Genomic DNA, 19,905 nt, shown 5'->3' with positions numbered 1-19,905 from the left:
GTATCTCACACTGATCAGAATGGCCATCATCAAAAAATCTACAAACAATAAATGCTGGAGAGGGTGTGGAGAAAAGGGAACCGTCATGCACTGTTGGTGGGAATGTAAATTGATACAGCCTCTATGGAGAACAGTATGGAGGTTCCTTAAAAAACTAAAAATAGAACTATCGTATAACCCAGCAATCCCACTACTGGGCATATATCCAGAGAAAACCATAATTCAAAAAGACACACGCCCCCCAATGTTCATAGCAGCACTATTTACAATAGCCAGGACATGGAAGCAACCTAAATGTCCATCAGCAAAGGAATGGATAAAGAAGTTGTGGTACATATATACAATGGAATATTACTCAGCCATAAAAAGGAACGAAATTGGGTCATTTGTAGAGACATGGATGGACCCAGAGACTGCCATACAGAGTGAAGGCAGACAGAGAAAAACAAATACCGTATATTAACGCATATATGTGGAATCTAGAAAAATGGTATAGATGACCTTATTTGCAAAGCAGAAATAGAGACACAGACATAGAGAACAAATGTATGGATAGCAAGGGTGGAAGGGGGAGGGTGGGAGGAATTGGGAGATTGGAATTGACACATATACACTGTTGATACTATGTAAAAAATAGATAACTAATGAGAACATACTGTATAGTACAGGGATCTCTACTTATGCTCTGTGGTGACCTAACTGGGAAGGAAATCCAAAAAAGAGGGGATATATATATATGTATAGCTGATTCATTTTACTGTGCAGTAGAAACTAACACAACATTGTAAAGCAACTATACTCCAATAAAAATTAATTTTTAAAAATAAATAAATTAATTAAGGGTCTTCTATAGAATGGAATGCTATGCAACCCAAAAAAAGTGGAGGGGTGAGGGGCAGCCTTCTTTCAAGATTGGCTGGCATGCATCCTTGCCTGTTCTTTCCTCCCTTGCTCCATCCAGCTTCTTGGAATGGGAATTCAGTGCTAGCTGAAGCTGTACTTTGGACCTTGAAGACAGGAGGGGCCCAGCCCAGGGATGGCTGAGGTGTGAGCTGGAAGGAGGAGGTGTCTGGAGACTTCGTGGTCCACAACCCCCCTACCCACCCTGCATGCCAACCTCCAGACTGTCAGGGAGACTGAATGGTTGTCTGGGTACAGAATGGTTGTAAGCGTGTGGTTGTCTAGCCTCACGATCATGCGGCTGGCTGGAAGCTGTGGTTCCCTACTGTTGCTCAGCATCAAGAGACAGTATCGGGAGAACTCCCTGGTGGTCCAGTGGTTAGCTCCCGGCGCTTTCACTGTGGTGGCCCAGGTTCAATCCCTGGTCGGGGAACTAAGATCCCACAAGCCGTGTGGGGCTCGGCCAAAAAAAAAAAGAGAGAGAGAGAGAGAGAGAGAGAGAGAGATAGTATCGGACCTACCTCTAGCCTGGGAAAAGAACAAAATTCAAAATTCGAAATGCTGAATGCATGTCACTTTCGTACCACTGTAAAGTCAAAAGCTTGTAAGTTGAACTATTGTAAATCAGGGACCATCTGTATTCAACAAATTACTTGAGATATTCAACACTTTATTATGAAATAGTCTGTGTTAGATGGTTTTGCCCAACTACAGGCTAATACAGGTGCTCTGAGCACATTTAAGGTAAGCTGGGCTAAGCTACGATGTTTGTAATGCATTTGGCAGGGGGGTGGGCTGTGTGGCATGTGGGATCTTAGTTCCCCGACCAGGGATTGAACCCGGGCCCCGGCAGTGAAAGCGCCGAGTCCTAACCACTGGACCGCCAGGGAGTTCCCCATAATGCACTTTCGACTTACCATGTTTTCAACCTACAATGGGTTTATCAGATGTAACACCATCATTAGCCAAGGAAGATCTGTTTTGCCATAAACAGCCCTGTGGCTAAATCTTACCTTTGATCCTTTCCTAAAAATGAGTCATTAGAAGTAGATTATGAGAATTTGAAATTTGGTGTCAACTTTGTTTCCAGAGAAGCTGTAGCAATGTCTCGGTGAGCCTTTGAATGGGAGAATCCATTTACCCACAGCCTCTTCAGCCCTCAGGGCTTCTGTTTCTTTTTTAAATTTTCAATTCCTATCAATTCAACAGGCCTGTTTTGCGTTCACCCCAGAAAAGGTAGCAGTGATCGGAGTTTCTCTCTGATCACAGAGTGATAACCAAATCCGGATTGGTTGATTTGCAGCCAAGAGTCAGAATCGATCCTTCCTCTCCCCCACCCCATTCATTCATTCACTGGGAATATTCAGAGCAAACAAAGTTTGGAGAAATCAGGCACTCATTAAATATTTGGGTGCCTACAACATGCCAGGTACTGTTCAAAGTTGCTTTTTTTTCATTTCAGGTCACCACCTACTTTAATTAATTAATTATTTGGTTGTACCGGGTCTTAGTTGTGGCAGGTGGGCTCCTTAGTTGTGGCATGTGAACTCTTAGTTGCGGCATGCATGTGGGACCTAGTTCCCTGACCAGGGATCAAACCCGGGCCCCCTGCATTGGGAGCGCAGAGTCTTATCCACTGTGCCACCAGGGAAGTCCCCACCCACTTTAATTTAAATCAGTGATTTTCAACTGGAAGCAATTTTGCCCCGGGGGCGGGGGGGAGGGCAGCGACTTGGCAATGTCGGAGACAGGTTTTGGTTGTTATGATGGGGACGGTGTTACTGGCATCTAATGGGTGAGGCCAGGGGTGCTGCTCCACATCTTACGGTGCCCAGGACGGCCCCGCTCCAACAAAGAACCATGCAACCCAGAATGTCAATAGTCCCGAGGCGGAGAAACCCCAGTTTAAAAGAAATGGAATAGCAGAGGATAAAATAGAATATATCAGAAGGCGTTGCCCAAAGTACGGATAAGTATCATTTCATAAGGCTTCTCCAAGGAGGTGGCGTTTGAGTGGAGACTTTTGGGAACGAACAAGATTCAGGCAGAGGACACGAGCAGAGGTCAGGTGGCTGGACGGCAGAAAGCTGGCCAGCGTGGTCCCTGGAGCCAAGCGGGGAAGGGAGGGTGGAAGGAAAGGAAGGCAGAGGTCAGCAGGGGTGATGGGGAACCAAGGGGAGGGTTTTAGGTAAGGGAGGGATATGGTTTAATTAGCTTCTGGGGAGTTCTCTGGTGCTCTAGTGGTTAGGACTCCGCGCTTTCACTGCTGAGGGCCTGGGTTCAATCCCTGGGCAGGGAACTGAGCTCCTGCAAGCTGTGTGGCGAGGATCACTCAGGCTGCTGAATGAAACGACAGCAAGGCCGGGGCAGGGGTGGAGTTGCGACACTTACGAAGGCCTTATTGAGGGTAGTTACGAGGACGGTGGTGGCGGATACGAAATGTGTAATAGTTGAACTGTGCCTAGATAGAGCAGGTGAAACCACAGCAGTGAGGGCGGGGGTGTGGAGCAGTGTCAGTGCAGGGTGACTGTTGGGGCTGTAGCAACTGACGGCACAGCCCTTCTCCCCGGAGGCACGGCGGGAGCTCAGGCCTCAGGGGAACTGGCTGGGCAGGGCCCCCACCTCACTCACAGCAGAAACTGGGACGGCCCATGCTGCCCACCCACCTCTTCAGTCACTGCTGAGGAAACACCACTCCCAACACCAGGGGTGCCTCCAAGGCCTCCTCCAAACTCTTCCACTTCCATATCCTTCCCTCTATCCTGCCCCTGATTCCATAAGGCGGGGAGTGTCTTTGTCCTGCTCTATCCCCCCATCAGGATGGGATCCCCTGTGGGCACAGAGGGCACAAAACTACCCTTATCTAGGGCACCCAGCATCAAGTTTGGAGTCCAGCAATCAGGAATGGTCTGCCTGTGAACTCCTACATATGCATCAAAACCCACCTCAAATGGACTCTCATTTGGGAGGACTTCTTGGATGCCCATGGTTGCTGATCTAACACAGTAATACACATCAGTAGCTAATACAAATCGAACACTTGCTACATTCCAGGTCCCATTCTGAGGACCTTACGCTCAACGACCCTAGGATGTAGGTTATTATCATTATGTCCACTTCATAGAGAGGAAACTAAGGCTCAGGGACACACAACTAGTAAGTAGTGGAGCCAAGATTTAAACTCAGGGGATGTCAATATGCTGCCTCAGCAGCAGGTATCCTTAAATCCTTCCTTGTGAGATTGGTTTGACCATCACCATCTTCCAAATGAGAAACTTCAGGCTCAGAGGGGTTAAGCAATGCACCTAAGATCACACAGCAAGTCAGTGGTTGAGCCAGGCTTGCCATGTGGGGCAGCTGCCTCCAAAGCCCTAAACTTTTTTAAGTTTTGAAATATTTAATTTACCCCCAAAAGTTACCTTAAATGGAGTAACTTTTAATTTTTTTAATTTATTTTTTATTGAAGTATAGTTGAATTCAAAGCCCTCAGCTCTTAACCTTCCTCCTTTATCACTGCTTCATCTCTGGGTTCAAAGTGTAGTTTATGAGCACCTACTGTGTGCCAGGCAAGGTTCTAGGCTCTGGGGACAAAATAAGGGACAACTCTGAGGTGACATTTGAACTGAAAGATGAAAAAGAATCCACCTTGAGAAGATGTGGAGGCAAAGAGAGGTCCCAACCGTAACCAGGAGCCTTCTTTCTCCCCCACACCTTTGTCCATTGTCTTCTCTCTTGCCAGGAATGCCTTTCCCTACCTGACAAACTCCTATACATCCTTCAAAGCCCAGCTCCAATGCCTGCTCCTCCTAGGAAGCCTTCCCAGACCGACCTTCCAGGCCAATTTCGCAACTCCCTCCCTTGGGCTTCCGCATCCTGGGGTCCCTCCCTCTGTCCCACGCGTAACCAGAGACTGATGGGAAGGTCTCAGGAGGAGTCGGTCCCACCAGGCTAGAAGATCATTGCTGAGGCCCAGGCCCAGTGAGAGCACAGAGTTGATATTTTTGTTGTTGATGTTTGCATTGGGTCTTTGTTGCAGAGGCAGGCTTTCTCCAGTTGCGGCGAGCAGGGGCTACTCTTCGTTGCGGTGCACGGGCTTCTCACTGCAGTGGCTTCTCTTATTGTGGTGCACGGTCTCAGTAGTTGTGGCTCACGGGCTCTAGAGCGCTGGCTCAGTAGGTGTGGCGCACTGGATTAGTTGCTCCGCGGCATGCGGGATCTTCTCGGACCAGGGCTCGAACCCGTGTGCCCTGCACTGTCAGGCGGATTCTTAACCACTGCGCCACCAGGGAAGCCCTGGAATTGATTTTTGAAATAAGCAAGGAAGAGCAGAAAACTATGACGATTCTTTGGGAAAGAGACACAAACTGCGGCTTTAAAGTAGTTCCCGACTCCGCTCCAGCGTCCCGTCTCTGGCCACACCCTTTCAGGTTCCGCCCCGCCCTCGCCCCACCCCTAAACGTGCCCCCACGCTTCCCGGAAGTGGGCGGCCCCCTGAGCAAGCGCCGTGGGCGCAGAGCACGCCGAGAGTTGTAGTTCCGGCATCTTACAGAGGAACGTGCGCTGCGATGTGGCCCCAAATATTGGTGGGGGGGGTCCGGGTTGCAGCAGGTCTGTGCCCCGCGCTGGGGTCTCGCCTCGCCGCCCGCTTTCCCCCGCAGCGGACACCCGAGAACAGCCTGGCCCTGCAGCGGAGCCTACACGCGACGGCGGCCCGGGCGCTCCCGCTCGTTCCCATCGTGGTGGAGCAGACGGTACAGTGGCCAGGCGCGGACACGGCCCGGGGGTGAGAGGGCTGGGGCACGGAGGGTCCCTGACCCTCACCCCCATCTTTCTCCTCCAGGGTCGCGGCGAGCGCGCCTATGACATCTACTCTCGGCTGCTGCGGGAGCGCATCGTGTGCGTCATGGGCCCGGTGAGTGCCCCGTGCGCGGATCCTCCCCTGCGCCTGCCCAGACCCCCTGCTCCCCTCCCCCTCACACGTCCTTGATATCCGGACTTACCCCCCTTGACGTTCCTCCCTAGGCTCCGCTCTTGTCCCAACCTGACACCCACACCCACCCCCCTTCCAGGGCACATAAACCCTCTGATCCTCTTTCCAGGCCCTTAGTACCCTTTCTACACCTTCCTTAAATCCTCTGCATCTCCCTTCCTAATCTCTGACTCGCTCCCTCACCAATGACCCTCCTCCCCAATCCTGGGCTCCAGTCACTCTCCCCAGCCTCCTTACCCCTTCCCTTCCTGGGCCCAGTGTGTACTGACCCCACCCTTCCTGTAAACCAAACCACCTGGGTCTGGATCCCCCAGCCCCACCCCGCACCACATCACCTCCTGGGTTCTGAAGTCTTCCTGATCCATCTTCCTTGGGCTCTGACCCCCATTCTGGTGCCCTGACTCATCCTCAGCCGACCCATAACTGCCTCCCTTATGCCTTCACCCCTATCTGGGGACACCCCTCCCCGCCCCACTTGCAGATCGACGACAGTGTCGCCAGTCTGGTCATCGCGCAGCTGCTGTTCCTGCAATCGGAGAGCAACAAGAAGCCCATCCACATGTATATCAACAGCCCCGGTGAGCAGGAACTTCCCCCGGTGCCAGGGTCCTCCGGGGGACTGAGACCCCAATCAGGGATGTCCTCTCTCTGGAGCAAGAAAGGGTGCAGAGCTTCCTTCAGAATCCCCCCAAAATGCCTTGAAACCTCCAAAAGCTGCCTCTTCCCTTGCTTTTAAACAGGCACCTGAACCTGCCTATTTGATCTCACAGGTAACGTGTTTTGTTTGTTTTGTTTTTAATAAATTTATTTATTTATTTTTGGCTGCGTTCGGTCTTCGTTGTTGTGCGCGGACGTTCTCTAGCTGCGGCGAGCAGGGGCTACTCTTCGTTGCGGTGCGCGGGCTTCTCATTACGGTAGCTCCTCTCTGTTGTGGAGCACGGGCTCTAGGCGCGTGGGCTTCACTAGTTGTGGCACTCAGGCTCAGTGGTTGTGGCTCGCGGGCTCTAGAGCGCAGGCTCAATAGTTGTGGCCCATGGGCTTAGTTGCTTCGTGGCATGTGGGATCTTCCCAGACCAGGGCTCGAACCCGTGTCCCCTGCATTGGCAGGCAGGTTCTTAACCACTGCGCCACCAGGGAAGTCCACAAATAACGTTTTTACCGACCTGACTTGGTTGTCGAGATTTTTAAATTGGTAGATTCCATCCTGCCCCCACAAGAAAAGGGAGAATAGCCAAACTTTTTGTTTTGTTTTGTTTGGCCGTGCCCTGCAACTTGCGGGATCTTAGTTCCCTGACCAGGGATCAAACCCAGGCCCATGGCAGTGAAAGTGCTGAATCCTAACCACCGGACCGCCAGGGAGTTCCCTGAATAGCCAATCCTGATTGATCGTTTACTGTGCCAGGCACTTTTCTAAGCACTTTATAGGCATTTAATTCATTTTATCTTCACACAGCCTGACGTGATCGATACTATTTAGTTATTTGCAATCTACAAGGAGGCACTGTAGCTCCAAAAGTCTGAGTAACTTGCCCCAGGTCACACATGAGAAACTGCCCAGCAAGGGGGGTCAAACCCAGGCAGGCTGGCTCCAGAGCCTTCACTCTTAGCCACTACGCTCCCAATTTCTAGTTTCTCTTGAAAATTTGGCAGATCTGGCCCCCGCCCTGGGCCCACATGCACGTGTGGCAACTGTCAGCTCACTCCGGAGCAAGTCCTCATTTTTTGCTCCCACCTGGCCTGTGTCACCTGCTTCTGTCACCTTCCTATCCCTGGTAGTACTTGTGTTTGGGACCCCGGCTTTAAAGGGCTTCACCAGCCCTCCCCAGGGCCAGAGGCTGCCCTAGGGAAAGGAGGGCACAGCCCCTCACTTGCCCCCCTCCACCCACAGGTGGCGTGGTGACCTCGGGCCTGGCTATCTACGACACGATGCAGTACATCCTGAACCCCATCTGCACGTGGTGCGTGGGCCAGGCGGCCAGCATGGGCTCCCTGCTTCTGGCCGCTGGCACCCCGGGCATGCGCCACTCGCTCCCCAACTCCCGCATCATGATCCATCAGCCCTCCGGGGGCGCCCGGGTGAGTGCCGGGCCCCGTGAGCTGCTTTGGGGATGGGGGTGGGGGTCTAGACAGAAGGACCAGCCGGACAGACGGAAGTCACGTGGGGGTGTGAATGTTTTAAAATGTAGGTTTTGGGGACTTCCCTGGCGGTCCAGTGGTTAGGACTCCACGCTTTCACTGCCGAGGGCGCGGGGTTCAATCCCTGGTCGGGGAACTAAGATGCCGCAAGCCACGTGGCTTGGCCAACAACAACAAAAGAAGTAGGTTTTATTAATGTGCAGGTATAGTGAGGCCAAGAGGTCAGGAGAGGGCTGCCATTGAAAAGACAGTTTGTTACTCACAGATCCCAAGAGGAGGGAGTGTGCCAGGCCACGGGGGCCACGCAGAGAGAGAGGCACCAGGGTTGGTCGGGAGGAGAGTGCAGGCAAGAGCCTTCATTGTGGTTTGTGCGGGCAGGAGCGAGCGAGGCTTAAGACTGGCTAGCCTGAGTAGTTGCAGTGGGCTCTGGGCTGTAGGGACTGTCCCTAGTTGTCTGGTACCCTGGGGCGATGGGGCAGGGGGATGGTGACCCAGGGTGTGAGAAGAGAGGAGGTGTTGGGGATGTGGGCTTGGATTGGCTGCTTTGCACGTGAAAAGTGTACTCTGGACAGCGGTTGAAAATCTTTAGGAATTAGCTGCCCTGGGAGGAGCTGTTCCTCCTGGTCAGGGAGGCCCCAGCTGCAGAAAATAAGAACATAGAGTTAATACCGGAAGCCTTCCTGGAGGCGGTGAGGTTGAAGCAGGCTGTGGAGGGACTCACAAAGCCCTGTCCCACCTGCTTGAAAAATTGGCAGCCGACGCCCAGGGCAGGCTCCCGAGTCCCCTCTCCAGTCTCCCCGTGAGTGGCACATGCTGATCCCAACCTTCTCCCTCTCGGGACGACCCCCCAGGGCCAAGCCACAGACATCGCCATCCAGGCGGAGGAAATCATTAAACTCAAGAAGCAGCTCTACAGCATCTACGCCAAGCACACCAAACAGAGCCTGCACGTGATCGGTGAGCACCCTCCTGCCCCACACAGGCCCCCAGCTGCTCCCGTTTATTGTAACCAACACATATGTACGGGTCAGGCCTCTGGACCTCTGTGCTGCTGACACCAGGGCTGGATCATTCTGTGATGGAGGCCTTCCTGGGCACTGTAGGAGGTGTGGCACATCCCCGGGCGCTGCCCACTCACTAGATGCCAGCAGCACCTCCAGTTGTGACGGCCAAAACCGTCTCCAGACATCGCCCAGCATCCCCTGGGGATCAGAACCCACCCCCGTTGAGAACCCCTGTTCTGAGCACTTTAAAAAGACTCATTTACAGGAGCCTCCCCAAAACTTCATTGAACTAGGTCCAGGGGGATTCCCGGGCTTTCCAGTGGTTGGGACTCCGTGCTTTCATGGCCGAGGGCTCGGGTTCAATCCCTGGTCGGGGAAACTAAGATTCCGCAAGCCATGCGGCGTGGCCAAAAAAAAGAAATAGGTCCAAAGGTTTTGAACAGGGTCTCCCACAAAGAATATTCCAAATGGTCAAGAAACAGAAGTCAAGAGGCTCATCGCTTCTAGTGATGATGTTTAATAATGACATCATCAGGAAAGGCAAATCAAGGCCACGATGAGATACCATTTCAATCCACTGGAACGGCTCAAATAGAAAATACTGATACCCCCAAGTGCTGAGGGGAGCGTGGAGCCACTGGAACGTTTATCCACTGCAGGCGGCGGTGAAAACCATACAGCCACTTCCGAAAGCTGTCAGGCACTGAGGCTGAACACGCAGAAAGATGCGTGGTGGTTCTGCTCGGCGTATAACCGAGGGAATTGAGTGCTTCTGTCCAAAGATGTAGTCAGGAATGCAGCCCCATTCCTGTAGTCCCAAACGGGAAAATACCGAAACGCCTGACAGCAGGGGAAGGAGTGGTCAGTGGTGGTGTTTAGTCACGAGGTGGGATGCTGTACCGCCATGAGGACCGGTCCACAGCCTGGATGAATCTCAGAAACACAGTGCTGAATGGAAAAAGGAGTAAATGCTCAGTGGTTGTGTGTTTCTTTATTTACTTTTTAAATTAATTAATTAATTTTTTTGGCTGTGCCACGCAGCGTGCGGGGATCTTAGTTCCCCAACCAGGGATTGAACCTGCACCCCCGCAGTAGAAGCGCAGAGTCTTAACCACTGGACCACAAGGGAAGTCCCTGTGGTTATGTGTTTAAAGGGCAAAAACTGGCATAACGGATCCATGCCATTAGGCCACTGTTAGGGTAGTGGGTGGGGACAGTTAGTGACTAGACATGGCCCCGACGGGGTTTCGGGGGGCTCTGATCTAGGTGCCAGCCACGTGGGTGGGTTCAGTCTGAAAATCACCACACTGTCCACTTCCATGATCCACACCTTTTCCTGGATGTGCATTTACACATCAGTTAGTTAACACACACACACACACACACACACACACACACACACACACACACACACACACACACACACACAACTGAAACAGGTATTTTACCGATGGGGAAGCTGAGGCGCAGAGACAGGGAGGCCAAGATCACACAGGGAGGACTTGGGTGGATCGGGGACCCAAACGTGGCCCCAGGTCTCCACTCTTAACCACCCTCATCCCACTTCCGCTTCCCCTGCAGAGTCAGCCATGGAGAGGGACCGCTACATGAGCCCCATGGAGGCCCAAGAGTTTGGCATCTTGGACAAGGTTCTGGTCCACCCTCCCCAGGACGGTGAGGACGAGCCTGAGCTGGTGCAGAAGGAGCCGGTGGCGGCGGCGGCAGCAGTGGCAGAACCTGCCCCAGCGAAAGCCTGAGAGCTGCCCCTCACCCTCGCCCTCCGGAGGAAAGTGGAGGCGCCAGGCCTGCCCAGCCCTCGACACTGAGCCTAGAGGGGACCCTTGAGGAACTCTGGATTTGGGGGTGCCCCTCCGGGTGGGTATCCCAGCTGAGACACTGTGATTTTAAATTAAATCTTTGTAGACTTTGCTCCCGGCTGTGGTGGCTTCCCTCCATCCTCCACCACGGCACACGTGTGCCTACACCCTGACCTTCAGCTTCCTAACTTCAGCAAAGCTACTGAGCCTACATTCCAGGCACTGCTCCAGAGGCCGCAACTTACTGGGAAGAAAACACAGAAATCCCTGTCTGGAAGAAACTTACATTCTTGTGGGAGTAGACAGTTTTTTAAAAAATCAGGGCAAGAGGTATGCAACGTGTGTGTGTGTGTGTGTGTGTGTGTGTGTGTGTGTGTGTGTGTGTGTGTGTGTGTGTGTGTGTGTGTGTGTGTGTGTGTGTGTGTGTGTGTGTGTGTGTGTGTGTGTGTGTGTGTGTGTGTGACAGTTTTAGATGGGGTGGCCTGCAAAGGCCTTGCTGAGAGGGTGACATTTGAGCAAAGACCTGAAGGAGGTCTTTGCAGAGGGTGGGGGGAGCAAGCTTGCTATCTTGGGAGACAGCAGTCTAGGCAGAGGGCATGGCAAGTGCAAAGGCCCTGTGGCAGGACTGTGGCTGGCACATGGGCGGAAGCACGAGGAGGCTGGGGTGGCTGGAGAGAGTGAGGGGGAGAGAGGAGAAGACGAGAGCAGGAAGGGGAGGAATACAGGTCGTAAAAGGCCTGGTAGGTCTGAGCAAGGAGGGAGATGCCCCATAGAGGGTTTCAAGAAGAAGAACAAAAAGGAACCACAGAGTGGTGGGTGGAGAGCGGCAAGCACAGAAACCAGGAGACCAGTGAGGAAACTTGTAATCACCCAGAGGAAGGCTGACGGCTCCGGACACGTGGTGAGAGAGGTCAGATTCTAGCCAGCTTTTAAAGGCAGGGCTGGGACTTCCCCTGTGGCGCAGCGGTTTAGAATCCTTATGCCAATGCAGGGGACACAGGTTCCATCCCTGGTCTGGGAAGATCCCACATGCCGAGGAGCAACTAAGTCTGTGCGCCACAACTACTGAGCCCACATGCCTAGAGCCTGTGCTCTGTAACAAGAGAAGCCACCACAATGCGAAGCCCACACACTGCAACGAAGACCCAACACAGTCAAAAATAACAATAATAATAAATTTTTCAAATAAAAACTAAAGGCAAGGGGCTTCCCTGGTGGCGCAGTGGTTGAGAGTCCGCCTGCCGATGCAGGGGACACGGGTTCATGCCCTGGTCCGGGAGGATCCCACGTGCCGCGGAGCGGCTGGGCCCGTGAGCCATGGCCGCTGAGCCTGCGCGTCCGGAGCCTGTGCTCCGCAACGGGAGAGGCCACAGCAGTGAGAGGCCTGTGTACCGCCAAAAACAAAACAAAACAAAACAAAACTACAGGCATGGCTGTCAGCTGCAATGTGAAATTTGAGAGAGAAAGTCATCTCCCAAAACTCCAAGGCATTGGCCCAAAGCAGCTAGAAAGATGGAAGGAAAGATAAGACGTTCCTGGGAAAGTTCAGGAGGAGCAGGATTGGGGGCCACGATCAGGAGCCGGTTTTGGACGTTTGATGTCCAAGTGCCCCAGACATCCCAGGGGATGGGTAAGTCTGGGGTCAGGGTTGGAAATAAAAATGTAGGAGACTTCAGCATGTCTATGACTTAGTGGTCAGGCTGAGAACTGGCTATGGCGTTTGGACCTCGGAAATCACGAGTGGCCTTAGATAAATAAGAACACTTTCGGTGCTTTGGGGGCCAAAATCCAGATTGGAGTGGAGCCAGAGAGAAGGGGCTGGAAAATATTGGAGCTAAACAAGTCTTTTAAGGAATTTTGCTGTCAAGGAGAACAGAGAACTTGGGGCTGTCGCTGGAGGGTGTGTTGAGGTCAATTTCTTTTTTTTTTTTAATTCAGGGGGCTTTTAAAAAAATTTATTTGTTTTATTTATTTATTTTTGGTTGCATTGGGTCTTCGTTGCTACGCATGGGCTACTCTTCGTTGTGGTACGCAGGCTTCTCACTGCGGTGGCTTCTCTTGTTGCGGAGCACGGGCTCTAGGCGTGCGGGAGTTGTGGCACACGGGCTCAGTAGTTGTGGCTCACGGGCTCTAGGCACACAGGCTCAGTAGTTGTGGCTCACGGGTTTAGTTGCTCTGTGACATGTGGGATCTTCCTGGACCAGGGCTCGAACCCGTGTCCCCTGCATTGGCAGGCAGATTCTTAACCACTGCACCACCAGGGAAGCCCCAGAGGACTTTTTAATTTGGCTTCATTCATCGGATACATTTAGCTGAACTTTTCATTGTGCACACCTTATAATGTATACAAAAGTTGAGAAATGAGGATAATGAGGTCTCACGTACCCATCACACCAACTCAAGAATTACCCATTCACGGCCAATTGTGATTCGTCCCTCCCCCCCACCCCCCATGGCACTGTATTACTTTGAAGAAAATCCCAGCTTTTCATTTCATCTGTAAATATTTCGGTATGTATTTCTAAAAGGATAAGGAATCTTTATGTCTCAAAAAACTAAAAATAGAACTACCACATGACCCAGCAATTCTACTCCTGGGTATATATCCCCAAAAAACAAAAACTCCAATTAGAAAAGGTACATGCACCCCAATGTTCATAGCGTTATTTACAATAGCCAAGATATGGAAGCAACCAGAGTGTCCATCAACAGAGGAATGGATAAAGAAGATGTGGTGTATATATACACGGTGGAATACTACTCAGCCATGAAAAAGAACGAGGTTTTGCCATTTGCAGCACCATGGATGGACTTGGAGGGTATTAAGCTAAGTGAATTAAGTCAGACAGAAAGACAAATTCTGTATGGTATCACTAATATGTGGAATCTAAAGAAGTACAACAAACTAGTCAATTGTGAAAGACAACTTTTCCAAGGACATTGGGGGTGGTAACGCGAGCGATGGGGAGCGATGCGGAGCAGCAGATGAAGCTTCGCTTGCTTGCCTGCCACTCACCTCCTGCTGTGCAGCCCGGTTCCAAAAAGGCCAGTCCGCGGCCCAGGGGTTGAGGACCCCTGATACAGAGAACAAACTAGTGGTTACCAGTGGGAAGAGGGAAGGGGAGAGGGGCAATATAGGCGTAGGGGATTTAAAAAAGGGTTATTATGGGATTATATGAAATCGTGTGTGTAAAACTTTTGAAAATTATAAAGCACTACGGAATTTAAAGAATCTTTCATTCAAAAAAGAAAGTTAATGAAAAATAAATACGGGGGGACTTCCCTGGTGGTACAGTGGTTAAGAATCCACCTGCCAATGCAGGGGACACGGGTTCAAGCCCTGGTCCGGGAAGATCCCACATGCCGTGGAGCAAGGAAGCCCGTGCGCTACACCTACTGAGCCTGCACTCTAGAGCCTGTGAGCCACAACTACTGAAGCCTGCGCCCCTAGAGCCTGTGCTCTGCAACAAGAGAAGCCACCGCAGTGAGAAGCCTGCGCACCACACAAAGAGTAGCCCGTTTGCCACAGCTAGAGAAAGCCCACGCACAGCAACGAAGACCCAACGCAGCCAAAAACAAATTTAAAAAATAAAAAAAATAAAAATAAATAGGGGGGGCTTCCCTGGTGGCTCAGTGGTTAAGAATCCGTCTGCCAATGCAGGGGACACGGGTTCGAGCCCTGGTCCGGGAAGATCCCACATGCCACGGAGCAACTAAGCCCGTGCGCCACAACTACTGAGCCTGCGCTCTAGAGCCCGCGAGCCACAACTACGGAGCCCGTGTGCCACAACTACTGAAGCCCATGTGCCTAGAGCCCATGCTCCGCAACAAGAGAAGCCACTGCAATGAGAAGCCAGCGCACCGCAACCAAGAGTAACCCCTGCTCGCTGAAATTAGAGAAAGCCCGCGTGCAGCAACGAAGACCCAACGCAGCCAATAAATAAATAAATAAATATGGGGACTTCCCTGGTGGCACAGTGGTTAAGAATCTGCCTGCCAATGCCGGGGACACGGGTTTTCGAGCCCTGGTCCGGGAAGATCCCACATGCCGTGAAGCAACTCAGCCTGTGCTCCACAACTACTGAGCCTGTGCTCTAGAGCCCATGAGCCACAACTACTGAGCCCACATGCCACAAGTACTGAAGCCCAAGTGCCTAGAGCCCGTGCTCCGCAACAAGAGAAGCCACCACAATGAGAAGCCTGTGCACCGCAATGAAGGGTAGCTCCCGCTCGCCAAAACGGGAGAAAGCCGGCCCCCAAAACGAAGACCCAACGCAGCTAAAACTAAATAAATAAATAAGTAAATAGGGACTTCCCTGGTGGTCCCGTGGTTAAGAATCCACGCTTCCACTGCAGGGGGTACAGGTTCAACCCCTGGTCAGGGAACCAAGATCCTACATGCCAAGCAGTGTCGCAAAAAAAAAAAAAAAACCTGTAAAAATTTAAAAAATAAATAAATAGACAAAAGGATAAGGAATCTTTAAAAAGACAACCACAATATCATTTTCAAACTTTAAAAAAATAACAACACTTACCATGGTCGAATATTCAACCCATGTCAAAATTTCCCTGGCTGTCGCTATTTCTTTTTTTTAGTTTGTTCCAATCAGGATCCCAATAAGGTGCAGGCATTGCCGCTGGTTGATAAATCTTTAAGTGTCTTATTACTGCAGGTTTCCCCTTAATCTCTCAATCTCTCCCTCTTTTTCTTCTCTCTCCTTGAAATTCACCGGTTGGAGAAACATCGTTGTTTGTCTTGTGGACTTTCCCTCTGTCTGAATTTTGATGATGTGATTCTGTCCTTGGTATTTCCGGTAACCTGGTGTATGAATCTAGACAAATCTGATCGGATTCACGTTCCGCTTTTTGGCGAATGACCTCTCAGTTGAGGGTGCCTCCTAGCAGGAGGCACATTAAATCCAGTTGTCCCTCTTTCATGACGTTAGGAGGGAATGAGAGTCCTTGTCTAGAACCACCAATATTCCAATAAGGCCTGCAAAATGGTGACATGACAATTCTACCATTAAAGGAAGAGGATCTTTTGTTTATGTCCTGTTTTTAAGCTGGGAGCCAGCCTGTTTGTATGGGGGTGGGAATGACCCAGTAAAGAGAGGGGGAACGGGAGGCGCCTCGCTTTGACCTTTGACTGAATCCCCTAACTCCACAAACCTGGCCCCAGCCCATAATCACAGCCTTGACGTCACTCCCTTGACCCCTAGATCTCAGCCTAGCTGTACTCTGCCCTTAACCTCTAGCCTTGGCCCAATCCTTCTATGACCCCTGACCTCTGACCCCCGGCCCTATCAAGCCTTCGCCCACCGCCGCCCCGCCCTCCGGAAGACGGACTTTAGGCACAGCCATTAGTCTGAGTCACTGCGGTCGATGGCGCCCAATACCGCGGGAGAGGAGGCGGATTATGGGGAGAGCCAATAGCTCGAGAGGGCGAGCCGAGTAACAACCAGTAGCCTTGAGCGAGAGGCGGGACTCTGAGAAACGCCAATCGCTGGAAGGACTCGGCGTAACCACAGCCAATGGCTCTGGGGCGGGGGCGTGCTCCTGACCCCGGCAGCTTCCACGACCCGGCTCCGGGGCTATGGCCGGGAGTGGGCGGCTAGCGCTGCGGAGCGTGGCAGGGCAGGGCTGGGTGCGGGGCTCGGGGCCGGCCGTGCTAAGCCGCCTACGGGACGCGGCCGTGGTACGGCCCGGCTTCCTGAGCGCGGCCGAGGAGGAGACACTGAGCAGCGAGCTGGAACCCCAGCTGCGCCGCCGTCGATACGAGTACGATCACTGGGACGCGGTGAGGCTGCTGGCGCTGGGGGCGGAGCCACAGCGGGGCGGGACCTGGGACGTTAGGGGCGGGACGGGGAGTGGAGCCCTGGGGTGGGCGAGGCTACATCTGGGGGCGGGACCTGGGAATGGGGGCAGTGTCTTGAAGCTGAGGGGCCTTGCGGGCAGGGAGAGCGCTTTGGACATGAGGGCAGGGTCGTAACAGGAGGCAGAACCTGGAACTGAGGGGTGTTTGGGGAACAGGACCAAAGTTAGGGGCGGAAACGGTGTGGAGGGAGTGAGGGAGGGTCACGGGTTGGGGGTGGACCTGGTGTTGGGTGGGATCATGTTGTGAATATTGAAGCTGGGCCAGCATTAGGGACGGCATCTGGGACTGAATTGGAGCCTGATGGTGGGTAGAAAGGACTGAGGCCAGGGGTTCGATCCCTGGTCCAGGAAGATCCCACACGCCACGGAGCAACTAAGCCCATGTGCCACAACTCCTGAGCCCAGACGCCACAGCTACTGAAGCCCGTGCTCCGCAACAAGAGAAGCCACCGCAATGAGAAGCCCGCTCGCCGCAACTAGAGAAAGCCTGCGCGCAGCAACGGAGACCCAACACAGCCAAAAATAAATAATATTTTTTAAAAAACGACTAAGGCCAGACCCAGATGGGTCAGGGTTGGGGTCTGAGACCCAGCATCATGGGGTAGATAGGACCAAGGTTGTGAGTTGACGGTGGGGTCAAGGGTCATGCTGGAAAAACCAGGCCTTTGCTTTGCACTTCCACCACCCTCTCCCCCAACCCACCCTAGCCCCACAATGTGCCTTAGTTTCCCTTTTCCCCCCTGGGAGCTTCCAGGCTTGACCTGAGCTCTCTGGGCAGGCCATCCACGGCTTCCGAGAGACAGAGAAGTCGCGCTGGTCAGAGGCAAGCCGGTCGATCCTGCAGCGTGTGCAGGCAGCTGCCTTTGGCCCCGGCCAGACCCTGCTCTCCTCGGTGCACGTGTTGGACCTGGAACCTCGGGGGTACATCAAGCCACACGTGGACAGCATCAAGGTGTGCAGAGGCCAGTGCCTTGGAGTTCCCGGCTGGGGGTGAGCCGGCCAGGCCAAAGCCCACCTGCCAGTGTGTCCCCTCTTCCAGTTCTGTGGATCCACGATTGCTGGCCTGTCCCTGCTGTCTCCCAGCGTCATGCGGCTGGTGCACACCCAGGAGCCAGGGGAGTGGCTGGAACTCTTGCTGGAGCCGGGCTCCCTCTACATCCTTAGGTACTGGCAGCCAGGGAGCCCCCACCCCACCAGTAACTCCTGAGATGCCCACCCAGCACTTTGAGCACCTTCTCTCCTTCAGCCCTGACAGCAGACTCTACCCCCCACCGCAGGCGCTCTGCCTGGAACAGGGGCTGCCCTCACCCCACCCAGCCACAGCCTCTATTTTCTCTTGCAGGGGTTCGGCCCGTTATGACTTCTCTCACGAGATCCTTCGGGATGAAGAGTCCTTTTTTGGGGAGCGTCGGGTTCCCCGGGGCCGACGCATCTCTGTGATCTGCCGCTCCCTCCCTGAGGGGATGGGGCCTGGGGAGCCCGGGCAGCTGCCCCCACCCTGCTGACCCCGGGGCCCTCCCCCCCAGCTGCTCAAGACACCGTGTTTGTGAATAAAGTTGGAGAGTGGACAAGCTGGCCTTCCTGGCACCGGCTGTTTTGGGGGGCTGGAATCTGCAGGGGAAGCCCGGGACCCCACCTGCCCACCCGTCGGGAGCATCCCCGGCAGGACACACACTCACGAGGCTGGAGGAGCAGTTTCCTTTATTGCGCCCCTTGCTGGCGGCCCAAACCACCTCCCCTTCTCTTCGCCTCAGCATCCCAGCCTCCAATAAATAAGTCAGCTGAGCTCCTCCAGCGGCTGCAGGGCCCCAGGCCGGGCATTCTCAGCCGCCGCAGCCACAGGCTGCCGCCGACAGCTGGGGCAGCCGCTGCCAGCGGTGGCGGTCGTCGAGGAAGGCCACATCGGCGTAGCGGGTGGGGCGGCAGCAGGGCCCACCGTGGGCTCGGCCCTGACCCCGCAGCCGGGCCAGCGCCAGGCCGTGCTGGGTGCGGGCGCCGCGGGGACAGCTGCCGGCACAGTAGCGGAAGATGACCGTCTCCTCCGACGTGTAGCCCAAGCCCAGCTCGGCCACGGGCAAGGGTAGGCTCCACAGCTGGCACGGACCGGCCAGGGCTCGGCGCGGGCGGGTGCCTGCGGGGACGGGGCAGCTGACAGCGGGCAGGGTCTGGGCGGGAAGGAGCCGGGGAGCGCACGGGGTTCTGGGGGTCCTTACCCAGCTGCGGCCTCCAGGTCCCTCTGTCCACCACTGGCTCAGACAAGAGCTCCTCCTCTGCCACCGAAGCCCCCCAGGCCCCAGGGCCCCCGCGGAGGTCCAAGTGCAGGGTCAGGAGCAGCAGAGAGCCTAGCAGGACTCGTCCTGTGGCCATGGTGACGGGCAGGTCCCGAGGGTGGAGATGCCCTGCGTCCTCAATTTATCCCCCGCCTGAGCTGCGGAGATAACCTCTTCACTGCCGGCCGCTGCCCTGTCACAAAGGCCTCCGCGTCCCACACCTGGGGCCCAGGCAGTCCCTTTCCTCCTGCCCCACACCGCACATCCTTCTAAGAGTTAAGGGCGCACACCCCCCGCATACCCCATCCAGACATTCCACAGACCTATTTCCGACACCCCCTCCGCCCCCTGATTTACGAGTGTCGTGGCGGCAGCCAGGGCCGAGCCCAGGGCGGGCGACCAGGGTCCCCACCCGACCTGCCATCTGGAGGGAGAGGTGGGGGGCCCCGTGGGTCCCCCACTGGGGGCTCTCCCCACTTGGGCAGGGTGCTGGGGCTCAGTAGCCCCTGTGTCACGCACCAGGTAGAGCAGATGTGGGTAGGGGGAAGAGGTGGGTTGGCAGGTGGGTGAGCTGACGGGGAATCCATCGTGGCTCCTGCCTGGAGGATTAAGACATCATGCCCCTGTCTCCGGGCCTGGCGGGGCCAGCATCAAAACAGGAAAGGGGAGAGGCCCGGGGACAGCCAAGAGCTGGGACACCAGGGGCAGGAAGCTCACCCCGCAGGGACTCCTGTCTCTCGAAGGCCAACCTGAGCCCCCTGGGACCTCAGTCCTGCCCTAGGGTCAGAGGGCATCAGAGCAGAGGGGCGGTTAGGCCCCACCCTGGTCCCGGTGACCTCCCTGCCCTTCCCATCACCCCAGGGAAGTGAGCCTCCATCCCCAGCCGTGAAAGGGGGCTAAACCAGAGTCCCTCC

The 19,905-nt window shown here is 54.2% G+C and overlaps 3 protein-coding genes across 3 annotated transcripts; 2 read left to right on the top strand and 1 right to left on the bottom strand.

The window, feature by feature from the left end:
- Positions 1-5,404: 5,404 nt before the first annotated feature.
- On the top strand, positions 5,405-10,959 carry CLPP (caseinolytic mitochondrial matrix peptidase proteolytic subunit). The gene is made up of 6 exons (XM_060146720.1): positions 5,405-5,651; positions 5,741-5,812; positions 6,372-6,468; positions 7,779-7,966; positions 8,878-8,983; positions 10,612-10,959. The coding sequence occupies exons 1-6, from the start codon at positions 5,466-5,468 to the stop codon at positions 10,785-10,787; spliced, it is 825 nt and encodes a 274-aa protein (XP_060002703.1). The 5' UTR covers positions 5,405-5,465; the 3' UTR covers positions 10,788-10,959.
- Positions 10,960-16,402: 5,443 nt separating this feature from the next.
- Positions 16,403-18,292, top strand: ALKBH7 (alkB homolog 7). Its single transcript, XM_060146718.1, has 4 exons — positions 16,403-16,644; positions 17,500-17,673; positions 17,761-17,885; positions 18,064-18,292. Exons 1-4 carry the CDS (start codon positions 16,441-16,443, stop codon positions 18,224-18,226), a joined length of 666 nt encoding a protein of 221 aa, XP_060002701.1. The 5' UTR covers positions 16,403-16,440; the 3' UTR covers positions 18,227-18,292.
- A 170-nt stretch (positions 18,293-18,462) lies between these two features.
- PSPN (persephin) lies at positions 18,463-19,364 on the bottom strand. The gene is made up of 2 exons (XM_060146717.1): positions 18,935-19,364; positions 18,463-18,852 (listed from the first exon to the last, which is right to left on the bottom strand). The coding sequence occupies exons 1-2, from the start codon at positions 19,086-19,088 to the stop codon at positions 18,545-18,547; spliced, it is 462 nt and encodes a 153-aa protein (XP_060002700.1). The 5' UTR covers positions 19,089-19,364; the 3' UTR covers positions 18,463-18,544.
- Positions 19,365-19,905: the final 541 nt, after the last annotated feature.

Source organism: Lagenorhynchus albirostris, chromosome 3 (assembly GCF_949774975.1).
Source record: "Lagenorhynchus albirostris chromosome 3, mLagAlb1.1, whole genome shotgun sequence".
Lineage (NCBI taxonomy): Eukaryota > Metazoa > Chordata > Mammalia > Artiodactyla > Delphinidae > Lagenorhynchus > Lagenorhynchus albirostris.
The sequence above is the reverse complement of the archived record's forward strand: the minus strand, read 5'-3'. Positions and strand labels throughout refer to the sequence as shown.

Excerpts from the sequence above, each read along its gene's own strand:
- CLPP (XM_060146720.1), top strand. The coding sequence starts at position 5,466 with ATGTGGCCCCAAATATTGGTGGGGGGGGTCCGGGTTGCAGCAGGTCTG. Across the intron at positions 6,469-7,778 it reads CATGTATATCAACAGCCCCG|GTGGCGTGGTGACCTCGGGC; the intron begins GTGAGCAGGAAC and ends CTCCACCCACAG. Across the intron at positions 7,967-8,877 it reads AGCCCTCCGGGGGCGCCCGG|GGCCAAGCCACAGACATCGC; the intron begins GTGAGTGCCGGG and ends ACGACCCCCCAG.
- ALKBH7 (XM_060146718.1), top strand. The coding sequence starts at position 16,441 with ATGGCCGGGAGTGGGCGGCTAGCGCTGCGGAGCGTGGCAGGGCAGGGC. Across the intron at positions 16,645-17,499 it reads AGTACGATCACTGGGACGCG|GCCATCCACGGCTTCCGAGA; the intron begins GTGAGGCTGCTG and ends CTCTCTGGGCAG. Across the intron at positions 17,674-17,760 it reads CACACGTGGACAGCATCAAG|TTCTGTGGATCCACGATTGC; the intron begins GTGTGCAGAGGC and ends CCCCTCTTCCAG.
- PSPN (XM_060146717.1), bottom strand. The coding sequence starts at position 19,088 with ATGGCCACAGGACGAGTCCTGCTAGGCTCTCTGCTGCTCCTGACCCTG. Across the intron at positions 18,853-18,934 it reads GACCTGGAGGCCGCAGCTGG|GCACCCGCCCGCGCCGAGCC; the intron begins GTAAGGACCCCC and ends CCGTCCCCGCAG.